At 42.0% G+C, this 25,946-nt stretch overlaps 2 protein-coding genes across 4 annotated transcripts in view; one reads left to right on the top strand and one right to left on the bottom strand.

Moving 5' to 3' along the window:
• The first annotated feature begins 1,064 nt into the window (after positions 1–1,064).
• Positions 1,065–7,691, top strand: LOC127651385 (cytochrome P450 3A30). The gene is made up of 13 exons (XM_052137174.1): positions 1,065–1,223; positions 1,331–1,424; positions 1,578–1,630; positions 2,309–2,408; positions 2,490–2,603; positions 2,729–2,817; positions 5,775–5,923; positions 6,039–6,166; positions 6,337–6,424; positions 6,517–6,677; positions 6,765–6,991; positions 7,073–7,235; positions 7,320–7,691. Exons 1-13 carry the CDS (start codon positions 1,159–1,161, stop codon positions 7,428–7,430), a joined length of 1,542 nt encoding a protein of 513 aa, XP_051993134.1. The 5' UTR covers positions 1,065–1,158; the 3' UTR covers positions 7,431–7,691.
• Positions 7,692–8,029: 338 nt separating this feature from the next.
• The window catches only part of LOC127651384 (general transcription factor 3C polypeptide 1), a 30,930-nt gene continuing 13,013 nt past the window's right edge, over positions 8,030–25,946 (bottom strand). The window contains exons 14-37 of one of the 3 annotated variants that reach the window (XM_052137172.1): positions 24,359–24,513; positions 24,032–24,253; positions 23,813–23,958; positions 23,619–23,716; positions 23,400–23,496; positions 23,108–23,288; positions 22,359–22,455; positions 22,138–22,273; positions 21,876–21,954; positions 20,685–20,846; positions 20,369–20,520; positions 20,103–20,245; positions 19,567–19,648; positions 18,538–18,650; positions 18,384–18,443; positions 17,740–17,833; positions 17,474–17,646; positions 17,001–17,375; positions 16,593–16,831; positions 16,229–16,509; positions 12,516–13,323; positions 12,401–12,425; positions 11,691–11,880; positions 8,030–8,396 (exon numbers count right to left, since the gene is read on the bottom strand). In XM_052137172.1, coding sequence (XP_051993132.1) covers positions 8,166–8,396; positions 11,691–11,880; positions 12,401–12,425; positions 12,516–13,323; positions 16,229–16,509; positions 16,593–16,831; positions 17,001–17,375; positions 17,474–17,646; positions 17,740–17,833; positions 18,384–18,443; positions 18,538–18,650; positions 19,567–19,648; positions 20,103–20,245; positions 20,369–20,520; positions 20,685–20,846; positions 21,876–21,954; positions 22,138–22,273; positions 22,359–22,455; positions 23,108–23,288; positions 23,400–23,496; positions 23,619–23,716; positions 23,813–23,958; positions 24,032–24,253; positions 24,359–24,513 — 4,339 coding nt within the window. In that variant the 3' untranslated portion in view covers positions 8,030–8,165. Of the gene's footprint in view, positions 8,397–11,690; positions 11,881–12,400; positions 12,426–12,515; positions 13,324–16,228; positions 16,510–16,592; positions 16,832–17,000; positions 17,376–17,473; positions 17,647–17,739; positions 17,834–18,383; positions 18,444–18,537; positions 18,651–19,566; positions 19,649–20,102; positions 20,246–20,368; positions 20,521–20,684; positions 20,850–21,875; positions 21,955–22,137; positions 22,274–22,358; positions 22,456–23,107; positions 23,289–23,399; positions 23,497–23,618; positions 23,717–23,812; positions 23,959–24,031; positions 24,254–24,358; positions 24,514–25,946 lie in introns of all 3 variants that reach the window. The other 2 variants (XM_052137171.1, XM_052137170.1) reach the window with 2 other exon arrangements.

Below are 25,946 nucleotides of genomic sequence, written 5' to 3' on the forward strand. Positions count from 1 at the left end.
TTGTGAGTGTGTACGTGTGAGTGTGTGAGTGTGTATGTGTGTACGTGTGAGTGTGTGTTTTAGTGGACATAATTTATTTCTTAAGACTTAAAAGTTTTGTCCTTGTGTTACAGTATGTCAACACTGTCGTCATCATAACTTCCACTTATTATAATAATGCACAATTACATAATAATAATAATATTAATAATAATAAACTATGATATCATCATCCAAAGACCTTCTCTGTCTGATTGAATGTTTATAATGTTACAGAAATGTACTTTTGGAAAGAAAAGGTGCTGATTTGACCGAATGGCCCGTAAAGAGAACGGTTCTATATAGAACTGAGAGTAACATTCTTCATAATCATAAAATACATTTACAGTTTAATATCTGTGTCTTCTCCTGAGAACATGTGCTGTCCCATGTATCATGTGCTAATCCTCAATGCAGTGCCAGACACATCATCGGAGTTGAGCTTCCCTCTCCAGGACATGTATAACAGGCGTTATAGCCCGAGAGCCCTTTGAGTGATGTTAATCAGCGGACTGATCCGTGACACGAGCCTCTGCTGCTCCTCATGATGACTGACCCAAATAATGTCAGACTTACATCAGGACTCAACTGAACTATGGAGGTGATGTGGGGTCACCGCAGTCATCACCGCACACACCTCCAGCAGGATGACCGTATATAACTTCATAACATCATTATCATATTTGATAAAGTCTGGACTTCAGCACAATATGTTTTGCAGTGATTATAGGAGATCGTGCTTTAATGATTATTTCTCCTACCCAAATATTGTTTATGTCATCCTGTAAAACACACACAGATGCAATAAAAGTGTGTGACAGGTGAAGCTCAACACTTATATAACAGAGAACACATCCAAACACTCTGACAACATCATTAACACACATCAGATCTATTCTTCTGTTATTAATTACATATTCATTCTTTCACATAATAATCTATTACTAATGAAGCTTGTTTTAAGTTCCTCCTCATATCTGAAATGAATCATTATTTATAGAAATGTGTGAGTGAGTTTGTAATGATGCTGATGTTCCAGTAGAGCTGATGTGTTCAGAGGTTACTGCTGGTTAATGAGTAATCCTACAGCACATTAAAGTCCTGTGACTGCTCACAACACACATCCAGACCTCCGACACCATGAGTCTGCTGTTCTCAGCCGAAACATGGGCGCTTCTCCTGCTGTGTGTGGCACTGCTCATCATGTAAGTCTTCATTACTGATCAATCCTAATTCAATCACGATCACGTATTGATCTTGTGCGTGATGTCTGTTTGAGAACGGCTCTGTGAATGACCCGTACCGTTTGCAGGTATGGGTGCTGGCCTCATGGATTCTTCAAAAAGTTGGGCATTCCGGGTCCAAAGCCCCTTCCATTCTTTGGGACCATGCTGGAATATAGAAAGGTGACGTTTGTGGATATATTTTTTATATATATTTAATCGATCTTTGCCATCATTCACACATTAATGAACTCTTGGTTCCGCATGAGGACGTCCGAGACTTCTTGTATTCCCGTTCATGTCCCATCACAGTGATGCTCATCATGTCTCTTTCAGGGGTTCCACAATTTCGATACTGAGTGTTTCAAGAAGTATGGAAGAGTTTGGGGGTGAGTGTGAGACAAAACAGATTAAATATTAGAATAACATGAAATAACACATACATCTCAATTATTCAAATGAAAGAATCATTTCAGAACATTTCACAAATTCAATAAATAATAGAAATTTCATTGAGTTAAAGTCTAAAATAAAAGGGGGTCTGTGTATCTCGGTGAGTATAGACACGGCCTATCTGGAGTCATGAGTTTGAGTGACTCAGTCAGGTCTCCTTAGCAACCAAATTGGTCCGGTTGCTAGGGAGGGTAGAGTCACATGGGGTAACCAAATTGGCCCGGTTGCTAGGGAGGGTAGAGTCACATGGGGTAACCTCCTCATGGTGGTGATTAGTGGTTCTCTCAATGGGGCATGTGGTGAGTTGTGTGTGGATCGTGGAGAGTAGCATGAGTCTCCACATGCTGTGAGTCTCCGCGGTGTCATGCACAACGTGTCACGTGATCAGATGCGCCGATTGATGTCTCAGAAGCGGATTGAGGCGAGTAACCGCGCCACCACGAGGAACTACTAAGTACTGGGAATTCCAAAATTGGGGATGATAAAAGAAAGTTTAACGCAAAATAAATGTGTGTAAATATCATCAGTACGGAGACGTTCATGAGAGCTGTAATAAAGTTCAGTATCTACAAGGTTTCTGATCGTAAATCGTTCTGATGATCCTTTTCTGACAGCATTTATGACGCACGGCAGCCAGTTCTCTGCATTCTGGATCAGTCCATCTTCAAGACCATCCTGATAAAAGAGTGTTACTCTTTCTTCACCAACAGAAGGGTAACGTCCTCCTCCTCCCGAAACACTGATGACATATAAAGGGGGATTAAACAATACTGCATTTATCCTTTAATCCAACAGAATTTCCGTCTGAACGGTCCACTGTATGACGCCGTGTCCATCGCGGAGGACGATGACTGGAGGAGAATTCGCAGTGTTCTCTCTCCCTCCTTCACCAGCGGAAGGTTAAAGGAGGTGTGTGAGTCCATTCACACTGTTAACCCTTCAGCTCATATGCCTTATCAGTGCAACACACAACCTTTGTCTCAGACTATGAATATTCACATTTAAAGACGTAATGATGTGCTTACCATCTGCAGATGTTTGGCATAATGAAGACACACTCGAATATTTTAGTTGAGAATATGGGGAAAACGGCGAAGCGAGGAGAGTCTGTCGATATTAAAGAGTGAGTCAGCAAACTTTTACACACTTTCAGAGATTATCACCAGTTCTCAAACGGCTTTATCTCAAGAGATAATAATACTTTAATATCACAGCAAACGTGTTCAAACACCTGACCATCAACACTTCATTACCTCCCGAAGATATTGATCATCATTTATTGGGAAACATAATAATCATATGATAATAAACATATTATTCACATTAATTATAATAATCGTAATAATCATATTAATGATAATCATAATAAACATTCATATTAAACATATTAATCATCATATTATTCATAATAAACATATTATTCATATTAATTATAATAATAATCATATTAATCATATGAATCATAATCAGAATAAACATTATTCTGAATAAACATATTCATATGAATTATAAGAATATATTAATCATAATAATCATATTAATGATAATCATAATAAACATATTCATAATAAACATATTATTCATATTATATGAATAATAGCTGTTCACTGGGGGCTTAGACATTACAGACACACTAGACATTACACACACACTACACACACTACAGACATTACACACACACACTACAGACACACTACAGACATTACACACACGTTACAGACACACTACAGACATTACACACACACACTACAGACATTACACACACGTTACAGAAACATTACAGACACACTACAGACATGTTACAGAAACATTACACACACTACAGACACATTACAGACATTACACACACACTACAGACAAACTACAGACATTACACACACACTACAGACATTACAGAAACATTACACACATTAGACACTACAGACATCACACACACACACTACAGACACACTACAGACATTACAGAAACGTTACACACACTACAGACATTACACACACACTACAGACATTACAGACTCACTAGACACTACACACACGTTACAGAAATATTACACATATTACAGACATGACAGACATTACACACACTACAGACACACTACAGACATTACACACACGTTACAGAAACATTACAGACACACTACAGACATTACACACACACTACAGACATTACACACACTACAGACATTAGACACACACTACAGACACACTACAGACATTACACACACGTTACAGAAACATTACACACACTACAGACATTACAGACACACTACACACACTACAGACACACTGCAGATACTACACACACATTACAGACATTACACACAGGTTACAGAAACATTACACACATTACAAACATGACAGACACTACACACACTACAGACATTACACACACACTACAGACATTACACACACGTTACAGAAACATTACACACACACTACAGACACATTACAGACATTACACACACACATTACACACACTACACACATTACAGACATTACACACACACATTACAGACATTACACACATACTACAGACAATGTACACACTACAGACATTACACACAGATTACAGACACTACACACACACTACACACACACTACAGACACACTACAGACACTACACACACGTTACAGAAACATTACACATATTTCAGACATGACAGACATTACACACACTACAGACATTACACACACGTTACAGAAACATTACACACATTGCAGACAAACTACAGACATTACACACACACTACACACACTACAGACATTACACACACACGTTACAGAAACATTACACACACTACAGACATTACACACACACTACAGACACACTACAGACATTAGACACACTACAGACACTACACACACATTACACACACGTTACAGAAACATTACACACACACACACCGTTACAGAAACATTACACATACTAGACATTACACACACACTACAGACATTACAGACACACTACACACACTACGGATATTACAGACACACTACAGATACTACACACACATTACAGACATTACACACAGGTTACAGAAACATTACACACATTACAGACATGACAGACATTACACACACACTACAGACATTACAGACACTACACACACTACAGACATTAAACACACACTACACACACTACAGGCACTACACACACATTACAGACATTACACACACGTTACAGAAACATTACATACACACTACAGACATGATAGACATTACACACACACTACAGACATTACAGACCCTACACACATTAGACACTACACACACATTACAGAAACATTACAGACATTGCAGACACTACACACACATTACACACACGTTACAGAAACATTACACACACACTACAGACATTACAGACCCTACACACATTACAGACACTACACACATTACAGAAACACATTACAGACACATTACAGACACATTACACACGTTACAGACATGACACACACACGTTACAGACACTACACACACATTACAGACACCACACACACTACACACACTACAGACACATTACACACACATCACACACACACACTACACACATCACAGACACTACACACACATTACAGACACTACACACACTACAGACATTACACACACACACACATTACAGACACTCCACACACACATTACAGACATTACACACACACTACAGACACTATACACAGATTACAGACACTACACACACACACATTACAGACACTACAGACATTACACACAGATTACAGACACTACACACACATTACAGACATTACACACACATTACAGACACTACACACACAGATTACAGACACTACACACACACTGCAGACACTACACACATTACACACACACTACAGACATTACACGCACTATACACCACACACACTATACACACACACTACAGACACTACACACACATTACACACACTACACACACATTACACACACATTACACACACACTACAGACATTACAGACACTACACACACATTACAGTATGATGTTCTGTAAAGCAACAATGTATATTGTGTAACATCTATACTAATAGAGATGACTTCATTTGACGATCTGGATGTGTTTTGCATGTCTTCAGGTTCTTTGGAGCATACAGTATGGATGTGGTGACCAGCACAGCGTTCAGTGTGGACATCGACTCTCTCAACAACCCCAAAGATCCATTCGTGACGAACATTAAAAAAATGCTGAAGTTTGACTTCCTGAACCCTCTGTTCCTGTGCGCAGGTGAATATCCAACACTGAAATAACACGGTCACTTAAATCACAAACTGTGAACTCTAACATCCTCCTTATTTAAGTTGCAGAAGCTTGTTAAAGATCCTTTCCATTTCTTTATTAGCAATATTTCCTTTCACCACACCAATTTTCCAAAAAATGGATTTAGCCTTTTTTCCAACATCTGTGACTGATTTCTTCTACGCCGTCTTACAAAAGATCAAGTCTGACAGAGTGGCCAATGACCACAAGGTACTGTGAAACACTTTACATTACAGACACTACACACACATTACACACACTACACACACTACAGACACTACACACACATTACACACACTACACACACTACAGACACTACACACACATTACAATCATATTTGTAAACAAGTTTATAACGTCATATCTGTCACTTCCTGTAGAGGAGAGTGGACTTCCTGCAGTTGATGGTTGATTCTCAGAAAGAATTAAAGGCTGAACACGGGCACAGCGAGGAACACACAGAGAAAGGTGAAGCTTCTCAAATGGTTTAACCTCATGCGGTGGTGCTTCATGCCCTAAACATCTTTGCATATATAACACAAACTCTGCACTCTGTCCAGGTTTGAGCGATCATGAGATCTTGTCGCAGGCCATGATCTTCATCTTTGCTGGTTATGAGACCACCAGCAGTACTCTGTCGTTCTTGTTCTACAACCTTGCAACAAACCCAGAGACCATGAAGAGACTGCAGGAGGAGATCGATGAGACCTTCCCTAATAATGTAGGACAGAAATGAGTTTTGTTTAGCTGGAGACATTGTCAGGTTTTGTTCTGGCTGGTTTTAAGCATGGCCATCTGTGTGTTGAAGGCTCCAGTGGACTATGAAAAGATGATGAACATGGATTATCTGGATGCTGCCCTGAACGAGTCCCTCAGGCTGTTCCCTGTCGCTGCTCGACTTGAACGGGTCTGCAAGAAAACCGTGGAGATCAACGGTCTTGTTATTCCTAAAGACACGGTTGTCATGATCCCAACCTACGTCCTCCACAGAGACCCGGAGTACTGGACAGATCCAGAGAGCTTCACACCAGAGAGGTCAGACTTCTTATTTCACACATTTAACATCAGGCTTCTGGGACATCTCAATTAAGTGACCCTCTTTTGCCTTACTATCAGGTTTACCAAAGGAAATAAGGAGTCCATAGACCCCTACATGTACATGCCCTTCGGCGCCGGACCCAGGAACTGCATCGGGATGCGATTCGCTCAGGTGTCCATGAAACTGGCCATCGTGGAGATCTTGCAGAGGTTGGACGTCTCTGTGTGTGAAGAGACTCAGGTGAGCCGACACATTCTCCACATCACTTATGCTCATGGCAGGAGAGTCGTTTACACCGACTCACTCGCTCTCTCTCTTTCATAGGTTCCTCTGGAGCTCGGTCTCAATGGCCTTCTTTCTCCCAAAGACCCCATCAAACTGAAACTCATCCCCCGAATCCTCTCAGATGATATTTGTAACAACAACAAGTCATGATAATCCAGAACGGTCCTAAAATACTCGCTTCTCTTTCTGAGGAGAACACTATATTTGTCTTTTAAAATAAAAGGATGGTAGTCGGAAGACTTCAGTGAAGAGGAAGTTCCGACTCTGGGGATTTGAGGGCCTTCGACTCAAAACAGATTAATTTAGTTGATTTCCTTGAAGTGGATGTTGGATTGATTCTGCTATTGTACCTTGAGCACTGGGAGTTTTACTTTCATGAAAGATGAGAATAAAGTTGATTGAAATTACAAATAGTTTTGATGTGTCCCAAGTATCTGATCCAGCACCCACAGAGAACCACTCTTAACCTCCGTTTACATTTCAGGGATGAGCTGATCTAGTGGAGGAAATGAGGAATATTTGTGTCCTTTATTTAAAAGACATTTTATAAGAGCCTTTAAGCTCTCAAAGCCGTACTTTATTGTGAATATAATCACTCCGCTGTGTCTAACGACACACTTGACCGGTGGAAATATCCACAATATAACAGCCTCTACTTCTTGGATAAGTCCAGTCACGAATCACAGAAATCTGAAGCGGTCATGTGACTCACTTTAATCTGCAGCATAATGTTGGGGTAATTTACAAAATAATAAATGTCAAATTGAAGTCGTTTAGTGAAAAATCTCTTTATTATGTGCATCAGAAGCAGAATAAACATCAAAACACAGGATTCATAAATGTCTTAATTTGGCCGTTTCGTACACACGTATTGCGTGTGTTCGGTCACACTCGCAGGCTGAGTTGAACCCACTTATTCCAGTTGAGCTCGTGAGGAAAGACTCGCGCCAGTCTCAGCGTACAGTCCACTGTGGGCTCATAGAACGCCGTCACCGCATCCCTCACGCTGACCTCCGATTGACCTTTGACCTGCGGCGCGCTGGGTTTGGAGAACAGCGACGTCTTGTGCTGGTGCACAATGTAGCGCTTCCTCACACAGCCCAACTCAATCAACACCTGAAAACACAATATAGTAAAACATGTGTTTGCACACTATATGTAGCAATGACCTTATTAAACTCACACCAGAACCATACAGGAAGAGGCAACACAGAGACTTCAGTGAATATGATGACGCAAACAAATCGAACCGTTTCACTTCACAAACTTATCAACTCGAACGCATTTCTGCACCTGAAGTTGGAACAAGAAATGCTGTTAATTAAAGGGTCTTTTTAATCAATTTAGTTTAAAACGCTCATTCTGTGTGTCCAAACTGGTTGGTACGTTTTTGAAAAGCATTAATAGCATAAATTCTGATTTAATGACAAATTTAAACATCAATTAAACGGTATTAAAATACTTTCCTTGCACCTGAATGTACACAACTTAATCATTCGATTAAACACCATCATATAAAACACATTTTTCAAAGTCATGAATGTCAAGATGTTTTCTCAGGTTTCACCTCATGACCGCAACAATGTCAAAATATCACTCCTCTCTGTTTTATGGCTTTTGTCAAAAAGTTTTTCAAATATAAATAATATCTTTTTTTAAATGTTACTGTTTAATTTTTTAAAGAAATCATAATAAAAGATTATTCTGCAGTACTCATGCACACATTTATTTTAAGAATTTCATCTTTTAATGAGACTGATTTATTTGTATTGTCTCTGAACGGTTACAGCACATTTATGGCTTTAAAGGAGAGCTTATGCCCCTTTGTACAAGATGTCATGAGTCTCAGGTGTCCCCAGAATGTGTCTGAAGTTTCAGCTCACGGGTCATTTATTATATCATGTTATAAACGCCTCTTTTTGGGTGGAATCAAAAACACGCTGATGTGTGTACAGACACTGTAAATGCAAATGAGTCTCTTTAAATGCAAATGAGCTGCTGCTCCCCGCCCCCTTTCCGGAAGAGGGCTGTGCCTTTACAGCTTGTGCTTCGGTTACTACAGCAACAACACATCAGAACCGATATGACTGACAGTGTAAATATGCATACATAACTTGCATTAATAGAAACACGTGAGATCATACAATAATGGGTCAGTTAACATTACATGAAGTTGTAAACAATCCATTTTCCCAGTATCGCAAATATTTATCGATCTGCAGATTCAGTGAGAAAGTCATTCTCTCCATGTTTTGAACATTGGTCACAATATCACTGTCCACCATTACACTCTCCGTGTTCCGCGATCATATCTCCCTCAATCGTAATTTTGTTGCTCTTCTCCACTTTCCCAGGTAGCTTTCCCCTTCCATCATTAATTAGAGTAACATTTGGAAGTTGACCGACCGAGAGTGATCGTTTATGCAGCCATGCGCTTCAGCTTTCCGGTGCAAGTCACTCTTCTTTAATAAAATTAATGTCTACATAAAAAGTGCATTACAAATATCACTAGCACAATCAGATCAAATTAAAGTCAAGAATGGAGAACCACAGGGATCAGTTTTAGGGCCTCTTCTCCTTATTGTTGGACAGCATTCTTCCACCTCAGAAATATTGCTAAATGAAGGCATATGCTCTCTGTTGCTGATGCCGAAAAACTAATTCATGCGTTCATGACCTCAAGACTAGATTATTGTAATGCATTACTGGGAGGATGTCCAGCAAGATCAATAAATAAACTTCAATTGGTTCAAAATGCAGCAGCCAGAGTGCTGACAAGAAACAAGAAATATGATCATATTAGCCCCATTTTATCATCGTTACATTGACTACTATAGTAGATTTTCATATATCAAATGTAGAAAAGAACTAACATAGAATAGCCTGGACATTGCGTGACCCGGGAGAGGGCACATGAGGCCACTGGAAGGGTGGTCTTTGCGTGACCCGGGAGAGGGCACATGAGGCCACTGGAAGGGTGGGCTTTGCGTGACCCGGGAGAGGGCACATGAGGCCACTGGAAGGGTGGTCTTTGCGTGACCCGGGAGAGGGCACATGAGGCCACTGGAAGGGTGGTCTTTGCGTGACCCGGGAGAGGGCACATGAGGCCACTGGAAGGGTGGTCTTTGCGTGACCCGGGAGAGGGCACATGAGGCCACTGGAAGGGTGGTCTTTGCGTGACCCGGGAGAGGGCACATGAGGCCACTGGAAGGGTGGACAATGCGTGACCCGGGAGAGGGCACATGAGGCCACTGGAAGGGTGGGCTTTGCATGACCCGGGAGAGGGCATATGAGGTCACTGGAAGTGCTTGTAGTGCACTCAGCTGTAGCAGACACAACGATACAAGAAAGCACTAGAGGATGCAGCCAAAGTTAAAGATTAACACAACCAATTATCAAAATGACCATAATATGTTCAGATTTTCAAATTGTAGTTACCCAAAATGTATACTTCCATGATAAATATATTTCAAATGTTATTTTTAAAAGCCAGGATTGCACCATTAAATAGACGTCAGAGGCTCTGTGAGATAATAAGGGGGCGTAGACATGAGGTAATGCTAGATAACAAACTGCATAAAGACAGATCTCAGATAACATCTTGGGTTTGTTGGTTTGCTCAAACTCTAACCTTTGAAACCTGGAACTCCTGACTTTGAGCGTGTTCTCACTGAGAGGGAAGGGTCTCACGCTCCACAACACTACCTGTTAAGTGCCATATTCATTTGAAGATTCAGTTAATTACTTATAGAGCTCTGAAGTACTTCGGTGACCGCATATCACGCTGTATCCATCACGCTCACTACAATTAACTCCAGCCTGTTAACAATACCGAGAATTCCAAAATCCACAAAAAAGAGGGAGATCAATTTCCTATTTAGCTCCTAAACTATGGAATATTCTTCCTAACACTGTTCGGGACTCAGACACTCTCTAAAGATATATCCACCTAATTTAACCCCAGTTTACAGTTACTGTACGCTGCTTTAGTTAGGTCTGCCGGAACTGAAAACACTTCTCTTATTCTTTAACCCTACACTAAATTGAATGGCATCAACATTCATTATATTTCTTTCCCTGTCTAAACCTCTGGATTACATGTCAGATCCGACTCCCACTGTGTCGCTGAGAGATGATGACCAACTGCAGCATGTGCCAGCCAGACATCACTTCAGTCTACTAAGATGGACTTCACAGAGGATGAATTGATGTAAACTCAAAGACACGGGATTCTTCATGAGCCACTGTCTGAAGCATGTGCTCAGGATGAGTTCACCGAATCACCTGCTATGTTATATTCACAACATTAATATATACAAATGAATCTGACTTGACACAATCATGTATGTACAGTGAACATTGTCCATATGGCTTGAAGTGTGTGTGTGTGTGTGTGTGTGTGTGTGTTACCTGCAGCAGGTCGAGCACCACGACGGGTTGAAGCACTTGACTGTAATGCTGCAGCAGGACAGACTCACACAACGCTGGACTCGTCATGATGTGCAACAGAAGAGACTCCAGCATGCCCTTACACACCGGACCATTCAACGAGCCGTCGACCACACGCCACGGACGACTCACAAACCTCACCGTCTCACTGCTGACACACACACGGTTCATTCAGAGCTAATAAACACAGATCATCATTCAGCTCACTTTAAAGATGAACGAATATTTTACCACAATCAACAGCCCTGAACCCTCATGCTCCTCCTCCCTGCCAGAGCTTCCTGTCACACATCCTGTCCACTCAATGTTCACATTGTGTGATATGACAAGCTCTGATCAGATGACACATTTGTAGAGTTTGTTTGGACGCGTGACCTTTGACATCGACATCAGAAGATATAGGAAGTGTTTTCTCCCTTTTAAAAGTGAACGCACTGATTTCTGCAATCCCAACATTTTTTTATGGATACTTGCTTTTTATTATTTCCCTGTAGTAGATATTTGCAGTTATCTTCTTTATCCTATCGTTAGCGTTTATCCCAATGTACAGTATTATCACAGTGTTTTTCCTGCTGTCTGTGTCAGAACAGACCTGAGAAACACCCGCTCATTATTCACAAATATCTGACCAGTCATTTTCATATTCCAGAGGAAATAAACGTCACACTCACTCTTTCTCCTGGTCAACAGCTCCATCTGAAACAACAGTTCAACATTCAAATATAAACACAAACACACAATAACAAACCAAATACACAAGCCTTCAGTGTCCAAAAATACACACACCTTTGCTTTGGGAGGGGGCGGTGTCATTACAAAGCCGCACCCCTTTGTCATCAATGGCACCTTTAAGAACCGCCTTCTCCATAACAACCCTCTGTTCAGCATCAGTCTGACTCACAGCTGTCTCTGTGGAGACCATACCCATGGCTACGGTCTGATTGACACCTGCGTCTGTGGACACTGAATCTATGGCAACAGTATCCGTGACAGCTGCATCTGTGGAGACTGCATCCATGGCAACGGTCTGACTGACAGCTGTGTCTGTGGAGGCTGTATCCATGGCAACAGTCTGACTGACAGCTGTGTCTGTGGAGGCTGTATCCATGGCAACGGTCTGACTGACAGCTGTTTCTGTGGAGGCTGTATCCATGGCAACAGTCTGACTGACAGCTGTGTCTGTGGAGGCTGTATCCATGGCAACGGTCTGACTGACAGCTGTGTCTGTGGAGACCGTATCCATGGCAATGGTCTGACTGACAGCTGTGTCTGTGGAGGCTGTATCCATGGCAACGATCTGACTGACAGCTGTGTCTGTGGAGGCTGTATCCATGGCAATGGTCTGACTGACAGCTGTGTCTGTGGAGACTGTATCCATGGCAAAAGTCTTTTTGAAATCAGATTCCATGACCCGCCTCTTTGTTGGGGGTGTAGCATGGGTGGGGTTGTGGGCAGGGCCTCGTTTCAGGGACACCTGTTGTGGCTGCTCAGCACTAACCACACTCTGCAGCAGCCAATGAGATGCAGCATTCAAACTCACCAGCCTCTGAGACTGAGCGCCCACCTCCACGAGCTGCTGTCCATCAACCAGATCCTACAAACACACAAACGTTTATTTATGAATACTTTTTATTTATTATATATATATATTCTTGTAGTGTCTCTCTCTCTCACCTGTATGTATTCTTGTAGTGTCTCTCTCTCACCTGTATGTATTCTTGTAGTGTCTCTCTCTCACCTGTATGTATTCTTGTAGTGTCTCTCTCTCTCACCTGTATGTATTCTTGTAGTGTCTCTCTCTCTCACCTGTATGTATTCTTGTAGTGTCTCTCTCTCACCTGTATGTATTCTTGTAGTGTCTCTCTCTCTCACCTGTATGTATTCTTGTAGTGTCTCTCTCTCACCTGTATGTATTCTTGTAGTGTCTCTCTCTCACCTGTATGTATTCTTGTAGTGTCTCTCTCTCACCTGTATGTATTCTTGTAGTGTCTCTCTCTCACCTGTATGTATTCTTGTAGTGTCTCTCTCTCTCACCTGTATGTATTCTTGTAGTGTCTCTCTCTCTCACCTGTATGTATTCTTGTAGTGTCTCTCTCTCACCTGTATGTATTCTTGTAGTGTCTCTCTCTCTCACCTGTATGTATTCTTGTAGTGTCTCTCTCTCTCACCTGTATGTATTCTTGTAGTGTCTCTCTCTCACCTGTATGTATTCTTGTAGTGTCTCTCTCTCTCACCTGTATGTATTCTTGTAGTGTCTCTCTCTCACCTGTATGTATTCTTGTAGTGTCTCTCTCTCTCACCTGTATGTATTCTTGTAGTGTCTCTCTCTCTCACCTGTATGTATTCTTGTAGTGTCTCTCTCTCTCACCTGTATGTATTGTTGTAGTGTCTCTCTCTCACCTGTATGTATTCTTGTAGTGTTTCTCTCTCACCTGTATGTATTGTTGTAGTGTCTCTCTCTCTCACCTGTATGTATTCTTGTAGTGTCTCTCTCTCTCACCTGTATGTATTCTTGTAGTGTCTCTCTCTCTCACCTGTATGTATTCTTGTAGTGTCTCTCTCTCACCTGTATGTATTCTTGTAGTGTCTCTCTCTCTCACCTGTATGTATTGTTGTAGTGTCTCTCTCTCTCACCTGTATGTATTGTTGTAGTGTCTCTCTCTCTCACCTGTATGTATTGTTGTAGTGTCTCTCTCTCTCACCTGTATGTATTGTTGTAGTGTCTCTCTCTCTCACCTGTATGTATTGTTGTAGTGTCTCTCTCTCTCACCTGTATGTATTCTTGTAGTGTCTCTCTCTCTCACCTGTATGTATTCTTGTAGTGTCTCTCTCTCTCACCTGTATGTATTCTTGTAGTGTCTCTCTCTCTCACCTGTATGTATTCTTGTAGTGTCTCTCTCTCTCACCTGTATGTATTCTTGTAGTGTCTCTCTCTCTCACCTGTATGTATTCTTGTAGTGTCTCTCTCTCTCACCTGTATGTATTCTTGTAGTGTCTCTCTCTCTCACCTGTATGTATTCTTGTAGTGTCTCTCTCTCACCTGTATGTATTCTTGTAGTGTCTCTCTCTCTCACCTGTATGTATTCTTGTAGTGTCTCTCTCTCTCACCTGTATGTATTCTTGTAGTGTCTCTCTCTCTCACCTGTATGTATTCTTGTAGTGTCTCTCTCTCTCACCTGTATGTATTCTTGTAGTGTCTCTCTCTCTCACCTGTATGTATTCTTGTAGTGTCTCTCTCTCACCTGTATGTATTCTTGTAGTGTCTCTCTCTCTCACCTGTATGTATTCTTGTAGTGTCTCTCTCTCTCACCTGTATGTATTCTTGTAGTGTCTCTCTCTCACCTGTATGTATTCTTGTAGTGTCTCTCTCTCTCACCTGTATGTATTCTTGTAGTGTCTCTCTCTCACCTGTATGTATTCTTGTAGTGTCTCTCTCTCACCTGTATGTATTCTTGTAGTGTCTCTCTCTCACCTGTATGTATTCTTGTAGTGTCTCTCTCTCTCACCTGTATGTATTCTTGTAGTGTCTCTCTCTCACCTGTATGTATTCTTGTAGTGTCTCTCTCTCTCACCTGTATGTATTCTTGTAGTGTCTCTCTCTCTCACCTGTATGTATTCTTGTAGTGTCTCTCTCTCTCACCTGTATGTATTCTTGTAGTGTCTCTCTCTCACCTGTATGTATTCTTGTAGTGTCTCTCTCTCCACCTGTATGTATTCTTGTAGTGTCTCTCTCTCACCTGTATGTATTCTTGTAGTGTCTCTCTCTCACCTGTATGTATTCTTGTAGTGTCTCTCTCTCTCACCTGTATGTATTCTTGTAGTGTCTCTCTCTCTCACCTGTATGTATTCTTGTAGTGTCTCTCTCTCACCTGTATGTATTCTTGTAGTGTCTCTCTCTCACCTGTATGTATTCTTGTAGTGTCTCTCTCTCTCACCTGTATGTATTCTTGTAGTGTCTCTCTCTCTCACCTGTATGTATTCTTGTAGTGTCTCTCTCTCACCTGTATGTATTCTTGTAGTGTCTCTCTCTCACCTGTATGTATTCTTGTAGTGTCTCTCTCTCACCTGTATGTATTGTTGTAGTGTCTCTCTCTCTCTCACCTGTATGTATTCTTGTAGTGTCTCTCTCTCTCACCTGTATGTATTCTTGTAGTGTCTCTCTCTCACCTGTATGTATTCTTGTAGTGTCTCTCTCTCTCACCTGTATGTATTCTTGTAGTGTCTCTCTCTCTCACCTGTATGTATTCTTGTAGTGTCTCTCTCTCACCTGTATGTATTCTTGTAGTGTCTCTCTCTCACCTGTATGTATTCTTGTAGTGTCTCTCTCTCTCACCTGTATGTATTCTTGTAGTGTCTCTCTCTCACCTGTATGTATTGTTGTAGTGTCTCTCTCTCTCACCTGTATGTATTGTTGTAGTGTCTCTCTCTCTCACCTGTATGTATTCTTGTAGTGTCTCTCTCTCACCTGTATGTATTGTTGTAGTGTCTCTCTCTCTCACCTGTATGTATTGTTGTAGTGATCGGTTGCGGCCGTTCTCAGGTAGTTCCAGGTGTACAAAGCGCTGACAGAGGTCCTGTCTGTCAATGCCAAACTCCGCCTCCTGCTCCACAGCGTCTCTGATCTCTTGAACCGCCTGGACATCCTGTGGTTGGTATCCCAACACACTCACACACCTGTCCAAGGACGACTGCAGATCCACCACTGTTGAGGGATACACACGCGTGAACCACGCCGGCAGAGACGGAGGAGAGGACGGCGTGAGCGCCGAGACGACATCAGCTGCGGATGAGACAGACGGTTTCAGAAGACTAAACTGATCACACATGCAGATCGTGTGTGTGTGTGTGTGTGTGTGTGCTGACCGTCTTGCGTGAAGAGTGTATGTTTAGGTGTCTGTCTCAGCTGCATGTGGAAGTTGCAGGCGTTGATCATGATGTGGTCGGTGCTGTTGGAGTTGTGCGTTTGTGAGCGCAGGATTCCTGGAGCGTAAAATCCTCTCATGAGCAGGTAATTAGTGTGAGACACTTGATTAGGTTTGATCTCCGGCTTCCTCTTCTTCTCTTCTTCATCCTCATCTTCCTCCTCCAGTGCATTAGTCAGACTGAAACACACCACAAACATCAACTCACCGTGTGTATCTGTTGTCATGGGAACACAGACTGGTGTCTTCAACAGGAGAATGAACCAGATGAACGAACTCTGCCCTCACGACAGGTCAGTCCTTAAAGATGGATTACCATTAAGATCAATGGGATTTGGACATGTCGTACCTCTTGAGCATGTCGTGGTCGATCATGCTGCTGTCTATGATGACAATCTGTTGTGGAATACTGACGTCCACAGACAGCAGCCCGAGAGTCATGAGAGACAGACAGCATGCACATGCGCCTCCCGGAGCGTCCATTGGGAACTGCAGCATTCCCTGTGTGTCCGCATCCTGCTTCACCAGCACCTCCTTCTGCTCGTCCTCTGGTCTGCTCTCCACTTCCTGCTCCTCCTGTTGCTGGTCTTTGTCTCTGTCGTTCTCCGGGTCTTTCTGGAAGGAGAAGCTGTCGGGTCTGTCGCTGCCGGCGGCCTCATATAAACCCGTCATCAGATCAAACACCTCATTGCACACGGTGCTGGGGACACGCCACGCGAAGAACCTGAAGACAGACGGAGATCATGTCGAGTTCATACAGTCTGTGTGTGTGTGTGTGTGTGTGTGTGTGTGTGTGTGTGTGTGTGTGTGTGTTGTGTGTACCTGTAGTAGTGCTGTGACAGCTGAAAGGACATGGGCAGGAACGGGAGGGCGTTGCACTTCTTCAGGTCGTAGATGGTACTGGAACGGCGCCGGTTCACTAAACCACGCTTCCGACACACTTGAAACGCCTCAGACAACACCTGTTCTTGATACCGTGTATACATACAGAACGTCTGACGCACACACACACATGCAGATAACATACATTAATAATCCTGTACCAGGATACACCACACACAGATACATTTATAAACACGTGTTTGTACCGGGAAGGCACTGTAGTTCTTCATCTGAGCGTTCGTCAGCACTAGAGTGCTCTGGATTAAATTAAACAGCACCAGAACATGAATGTCCTTCGGGCTGAAACACAAAAATCATCAAACGCCTTTAAATACACAATTACAACATGACAAAAAACACTGTTGCTTGAAGTGAGATGAAGCCGTGGCATTTGTGTTTGACATTATTGAACACTACACGTTACTAATATGGCCGGGGCTAGTTGTCCAGTGAATATTTCTCAGGGTAGGGGTATTTCTACACTTCCCTTTCTTCATTAACACATAAAAGTTACAACTACAAAAAACTCAAATAAGATTTTGAAATATTGAACACAAAAGACAGAAACATTTAATAGATAAAAGATGACCCTTTTGTGACAACATACCCCAGAAGCAGACTTTAAACAGTAAACTAATTATGAAATACAAAACACTGCAAACAATCACAAATAAAATCATCTGTGACAACTTGCCCCAACCTGACTTTCTGAAACATGCCTTCATTATACAACTGTTGCCTGAATGTTTTTATTGTGTTCCCTGAGAAACGCTTGATCTGCTTTCACTGTTCTTCTCAACATGATCCTCTTCTGCGGTTAAAGTGTGTTCATGAATGTTAAACTACAAACCTTCTCAAAACATCTTTAGTGCCTTCAAGTTTCATATCTCCAACTGCATACAGCTTAAACCTGAGAACACACACACACAATCTTTAGACTGAAACACACTTCTGAAAAGAATCTGTGTGTGTGTGTGTGTGTGTGTGTGTGTGTGTGTGTGTACTTGTTGAAAAGTTCCTCTTTTGTGTCTGGTAAGATGACATCACTGGGACTGGAACTGGAGCTGAACTTTGACCTCAGAGCACTGACAAACTCTTTATACTCTGCAGCACACACCTGCAATAAACACACACACACACACTGTAAATACACCTGCAACAGACACACACACATACTGTAAATACACCTGCAATAAACACACACACACACACACACACACAGTAAATACACCTGTAACAGACACACACACACATACATACACACACACATACTGTAAATACACCTGCAATAAACACACACACACACACACACACAGTAAATACACCTGTAACAGACACACACACACACATACATACACACACACACATACTGTAAATACACCTGCAACAGACACACACACACATACATACACACACACACACAGTAAATACACCTGTAACAGACACACACACACATACATACACACACACATACTGTAAATACACCTGCAACAGACACACACACACACTGTAAATACACCTGCAACAGACACACACACACACTGTAAATACACCTGCAACAGACACACACACACACACTGTAAATACACCTGCAACAGACACACACACACACTGTAAATACACCTGCAACAGACACACACACACACTGTAAATACACCTGCAACAGACACACACACACACCTGTAAATACACCTGCAACAGACACACACACACACTGTAAATACACCTGCAACAGACACACACACACACTGTAAATACACCTGCAACAGACACACACACACACTGTAAATACACCTGCAACAGACACACACACACACTGTAAATACACCTGCAACAGACACACACACACACTGTAAATACACCTGCAACAGACACACACACACACTGTAAATACACCTGCAACAGACACACACACACACTGTAAATACACCTGCAACAGACACACACACACACTGTAAATACACCTGCAACAGACACACACACACACTGTAAATACACCTGCAACAGACACACACACACACACACACACACACCTGTGGATCGTTGTAGTCATAGTTTCTTTTCATGAATCTGTCGATCAGCTCTTTATTCTGATACATTTCAGCCAAACAAATCCTAGAGACAGACACAGGACCGCTGATATAATGATGTATTTTAATGTCACACATCCTCAGTAAAGATTAACTCTCTCTTTAAATACACTTCTAATGTTTTAAATTGTTCTGGTCAGTCTATAATACGGGTCATCTTCAGGTACAGGTTTATAATTAATAACACATTGATAATATAATATACAGTTGAGTGCATCAGTTTGCAAGATGTTTATCATCAGTATTATTTGAAGGATCCTGATACTTTAGATTTGAATGAAGTCCTGTCCTGATGATTCCACCACACACATAATACAGCAATGTGTTTAACAGGACATATCTGTAGCTTATTAACTGGTAATTACTGTTACACTGTAGTGTGTGTGTGCGCGACTGTATGTGCGTGCGAGTGTGTGTGTGTGTGCATGTGTGTAGTGTATGCGTGTAGTGTGTGACTGTATGTGTGTGTGCGTGTGAACCTGTAGTTCAGGTAAGCTTGTGGGTTCTTCATGATGTATCGTGTGCGTCGGTTGACTGCCAGAGATGTTTTATCCAGTGAGAACTCAAACTCAGCATGAAGAACGTCTCGAACAACCGTCCACGGTACAAACGGCTTCTTTAACTGCACACACAAACACACACACACACATCATCACTAATGACATCATCAGTTCAGCAGTGTGGAGATGCCCAAACCCCGTAACACACACCGGCCCTGCGCACATGTGTGTGTGTGTGTGTGTACCTTGCGGTTGAGGAAGTGGCTGGTGACTTTACACAGCATCAGTAAACTGTCCTCCAGGTGTGTCCAGGTGACTCTCTGTTTGGTCATCTGCAGAAGAGCTTTACGATCCGTCTCATCCTGCATCTGACTTGGTCTCTTCCTCACACCCGGACCTGACGCGCACGCACACACACACAGTAACAGTATAAAGTTATTGTTTTTATTCCTGTATTTGTGTGTTTAGCTGAAAATAACATCTCAGAATCATTCACCCGCTGGTTCATCAGCTCTAACGACTGTAACAATTTCCGGAGACAATCAACAGTTATGGCCGTACCTTTCATCTTCTTGTGTGCTGGTTTGCTGATCTCCTTCTTCGGTTGGTTGCGTTGCAGTTTTCGTCCTCCGCGCACCTCCATGTTTCTGCTGGACTGTTCAATGGTCACGGTGACGTTCTCCTCCAGGACTGCAGGGGGCAGCACCTTCACACCCGTCTGCACTACTGCAAACACACTTTAATTTACTCACATTACACAACACTAAAGATAAACAAGAAAACCGCTGCGAGTTAAATACGCAAGAGGACAAACAGCAGAAAATACACAACTAATTCAAATCAATAAATGGGGCCAAGCACAACTACATTCACACCATTTACAATTTGTTTTAAATCCTACTTTATCGAACTCCTCCTGGCCCTATGTCCAACTCACACCAAATGTGTCGTGTATCATCTAGGGTCACTCATGACAAAAATAAATCGAAAGCTTTTTGATAACGCTTCAATGAATCCCACAGACAGCCAGTCGTGAATATCTCCGCAACGCTTTGGTCTATTGTAATGAATCATTGCGGTCATTAAATGACATTTTGACTTTTAATTCATTTCCTCTATTGTCAAAAGACTGCTTTCTTTAGACTCCTGCAGACTCGAGCGATCCACAACAGTTGCAGACACACCCAATAGTGCGTATCTTTATAAATCCTGGCATGTGTCATCACCCCCATGTCCTGAAGGTACCGAAGAAGTTTTAGGCATGCGCCACAAAGTGGTCAACAAATATAACGAAATGTTTAAAAATGCTTATAACTTTTGATGAATTACACTTCCTCTATTCAGTACATAGATACCAATTTTGCCATGGTCGGCCATACTTCCTGTCCACCATTCTTAATTTAATCGACAATGTTCTTTTCCAAACTCCTCCTACTCAGTCATTCGATCTTCCCCTAATTTGGGTGAGGTCATCGTCAGACCATGCTGGCAAAAGTCAATAAAAGCTTTTGGATACACCAAATAGTTTTTGTGTAGAGCATCGCTGAACTTGATGTCATGATATCAAAAGGAGGCTCAGTAATGTTTTAACATTCGTGACAGCGCAACCTATTGATCAGAATTCACATTATGGCTTTTGAACTACCTTGATTACACCATCTCTGGCCATCCTTTCAGACAATCAAATATCAGTCATTTACTAGTGTAGCTACATTATAAACATGCAATTTAGCCCGAATGTTCTGCCGTTACCTGTGGCAGGTTTAGGTGGAAGGTGTTTGGGGAGCAGGTTTCTCAGTCTGACGGTGTGACTCCCTTTAGAATCAGCGTTCTGACAATCAACACACATGAACACAACATTAGTTCCACACACACTTTATTAATGCACAGAATCAGCTTTAAAAGAACCCGTCTTAATAGAAACTGAAAGTCAAAGCCGCTGTGGCTTTTGGTTAAAATTAATGAATGGTTTTAATCCAGAATTTTCTTTTTGCTATATCCTAAAATGATTTACCTGTGTGTGTGTGTTCACCAGGTGACTGGTCCACGACCAGTTGCGTTTCAGATGACCAAAGAAGGTGGAGTCTAGTCCTCCAGCGCCCTGCCCGTCGCCCGGGGTAACACCGTCATCCACCACAACAGAGCTGCCCCTAGCAACCGAAAAAACACATGACATCAGCCAATCAGACGACAGCACCCCCAGCCTGAACCAATCAGCAGCAGCGACTGACTCACTGTAACATGTACTGCAGTTTGACGCTGCATTCTGTTCCCATGGCAACATCAGACTCCGCCTCACCCTTACCTACATTAGGGCGCGTTCGAGTTACACCTAAAAACACACACACACACAGAGTTTAGACACGGAGCTCAGATTTTACCTCCCCTAAATCGCTTCAATGTATTTAGCTACTTCTTGCTAGTAGCTAATAGTGTAGCGAACTCTGATTATTCGGAAATGTTTTTGAATAAAACACATTATTCTGTACTCGTTTCAAACCGATACAGTTTTTAAGCATTCTAATTATGTTTTTTTTTTTACTCAAAATGACTGTATCTGTTTACTGTACCAACATTGATATACAGGTGGCGCTCTTTCAAGATGAAATATTATTTTTAAAAATTACATTGATTAAGAGTGATGCGTTATAACTCTACTGCGGCTTTTCTGACCCAAACAAAACATATTATATATTATCCCGGACGAGTCCCCAAAATGTGTTGCGACCTCAGAGCCTATTTATATTTAAACCCCATCACAGATGTGCTGATTGGTTTCTTAATTATAATTAATACCAGAATGATATAACACAAAGTCTAGTGATATAAATGACAATGCAACTATTTTAAACATTGAAAATCAAGTCTGCTAGATTTATGCTGCTATATTAAAGCAGCAATGTGTCTGTTCATGATGGGTGTGGCGGTTAGTCTGTGAGCACCAATCAAACGCATCACTGATAACACGTGTGTGTGTGTTTTACCTAGAGGCGTGTTGAGACACACACACAGCAGGTCAAACCAGTAATTGTCCACGTTCTGTGAGCTGTTGAACACATAATGTCTTCTCTCAAACGGATGGATGCTCTCAATGGCCATATTATAGTGCGGGTCACACACTGTCGTGTCCAAGATCGTGGCCTTTGTCTTCAGAAAAACAAACACCTGACACAAACACAAATATATGTGTCACATAACACTCGAGTGACAATCCTGCGACTGTAAGGAGAGTTGTGTGTGTGTGTGTGTGTGTGTGTGTGTGTGTGCTGTGCGCACCTGATCTTTGTCCATGAACTTCTCATGGGGGCCGAACTGAAGCAAACCCATGAAACACAAGCGCTGCAGATTCTCGTGAAAACTGAAGATGTACTTCCTGTGTGAGGGAACGACATCATGAGATAAATAAATAAATAAATGTTCTTTATTCCAGAGTCCTGACCAATAACCGTCACAGCTAACGGTTCTGGTGCACACTAATGTTAATATTGTGTTTACCTCTTGTGTAGCAGCTGTCTCTTCATCTCTGCAGGCAGGAATCTGATCAGATAATGTTGCTTTATTGGATCATTTAAATATTGCTCCAAACCCTCAATCTAAAAACAACATAACCACAACATTACTACAACATGACCGCTCCAAACACTTAAATCATTGCTGTATTTCAATAATACAGTTATTAGAGTGTGTACCTTATAGTTGATCTGGACGACCTGCATTAACACACTGAGCGGCATTGATACGAGAACATCACTGATTAGCGCCCATCCATATCCGAAGTCATTATGTACGGGCATCGGAGGAACGAACCTCTTCCAGTTACACGCATTCACATACACTACAGAGAGAGACAGACGGACATTATAAACATCACTCATGTCATTTACTTCAACGGCTGGTGTTCAACGCACCCTTGAACTGTCCTGCATCCGTCGCACTGGCGTCTTCCTCCGTCTGTCCGTCTGTGATGGCGGGTGAGGCAGTCTTGAGGTCACACTGCTTCTGGGGGTCAGGGTCAGCAGGTGTTGCTCTTCTCAGAGGGTGTCCATAAATCAGGTACCACAGGAAGGCGTGAACGATACGCAAGCGAGGCATCTTCGGCTGGAAGCCCAAAGAGCGGCCGAGTCCTGGAACTGACACACACACACACACACACACACACACTGAATGTGATGTTCATGAGACTGCAGGACAGGATGTTCTTCGGGGATGTCATGTTGTGAAAACAGATGCGTTACCGAGGACAGGTCTGAATGTTTTGAGCGATTTGAAGCCCATCTTCTCCTCCATCTTCTTTGGAGCACCACAATGAGACGGCCGCGAAGAAGCCGACACTTTTTTGTCCTTTGCATCCTTTGAACTTTTCTTTGTCTTGACCGTCTGCGGCTCGGTCCTGACAAACACACCCGTGACACTTCAACACTTACAGTAATGCAGAGTCAGCAGTATTCACAACATCAAACACATTCTGCTTCTGGAAGTATAATATCTTCTAAATCTTTAAAGACTAGCGTGAGCTCTGAGGTTGTTCATGGATGTTATGTGCTTCTGTTGAACATATCAGTCTGCGTTATTTCAACTTCATTTTTAAATAATCATGTTTCGTAGCAGAATTCCTGTTAAAGAACTACACTACCCATAATCCTAAAGAGAGATCCACCAATCAGAGAAGAGCTCTGCAGCTCCGCCCACTCCCATGATGCACTGTGAATGAATCGAGTCGCTCTCCCTACACTCTCAAACTACTGATATATTCGCTTTGATCACAATATTTTAATCAACAACTGTAACGTAGTTCAACGGAAAGGAGGCGTCGAGAACCGGCTTGATGACATAAATAATATTTTAACGATTACCGTAATTTCCGGACTATTGAGCGCACCTGAATATAAGCCGCACCCACTGATTTTTAAATAAAATATTATTTTGAACATAAATAAGCCGCACGTGTCTATAAGCCGCAGGTGCCTACCGGTACATTAAAACAAATGAACTTTACTCAGGCTTTAACGAAACACGGTGTGGCAGCGGGGTGTGGTCAATTTTTTTATTTTATTTTATATATATATATATATATATATATATATATATATATAATATTTGAAAGCGGGAAAAATCCATATATTAGCCGCGTCATTGTATAAGCCGCGAGGTTCAAAGCGTGGGAAAAAAGTTGCGGCTTATAGTCCGGAAATTACGGTAACTTAAACAGAAGACACAAACACATGGCCGTAAACGATCTCTCTCTCCCGCACAATCCCCTGCAGTCGGCCTTTATCCCTCTCGGAGGCTTGATTAGCCTGACAAGGGACCGGGTGTGTATGATCATGACCCCACCCTCCGCCCTGCCACAACAACTTAAATTGATCATTTGATATTTTCATTATTGTTTTTATTTGGATTACATCATTGGCAATAGTGTTGTCAAAAGTACCGTTACTTTGGTACCAAGTCGATACTAAAATAAAAAACTGCAGATTTTCTGAAATACCAAGCACCGACTAAATCCGGTACCAGCGCAGGATGAATGACACACTACTAAATGCTCATTTGGAGCGTGTGCTCCGCTACTCCTTCCAGTTAAATGGACAATTAATCAAACTAAAATCGTGACATATCTTAGTGTGATTTATTAAACCGCTAAAGGCTTCAATCTTACTGTGGATGAGCTGCGTACTTTAAATCGACCGCTCATACACACTGAGAATCAAACATGTTGTGCGAGATGACACAGCAGAGCACTAATCCACTGTGAACCACGCAGCACAGGTAAAATATATATTTATATGAGTAAATCACAGCATGTGCGCTTTAATCTCAACTCAA

The sequence above is a fragment of the Xyrauchen texanus genome, chromosome 11 (assembly GCF_025860055.1).
Source record: "Xyrauchen texanus isolate HMW12.3.18 chromosome 11, RBS_HiC_50CHRs, whole genome shotgun sequence".
NCBI lineage: Eukaryota > Metazoa > Chordata > Actinopteri > Cypriniformes > Catostomidae > Xyrauchen > Xyrauchen texanus.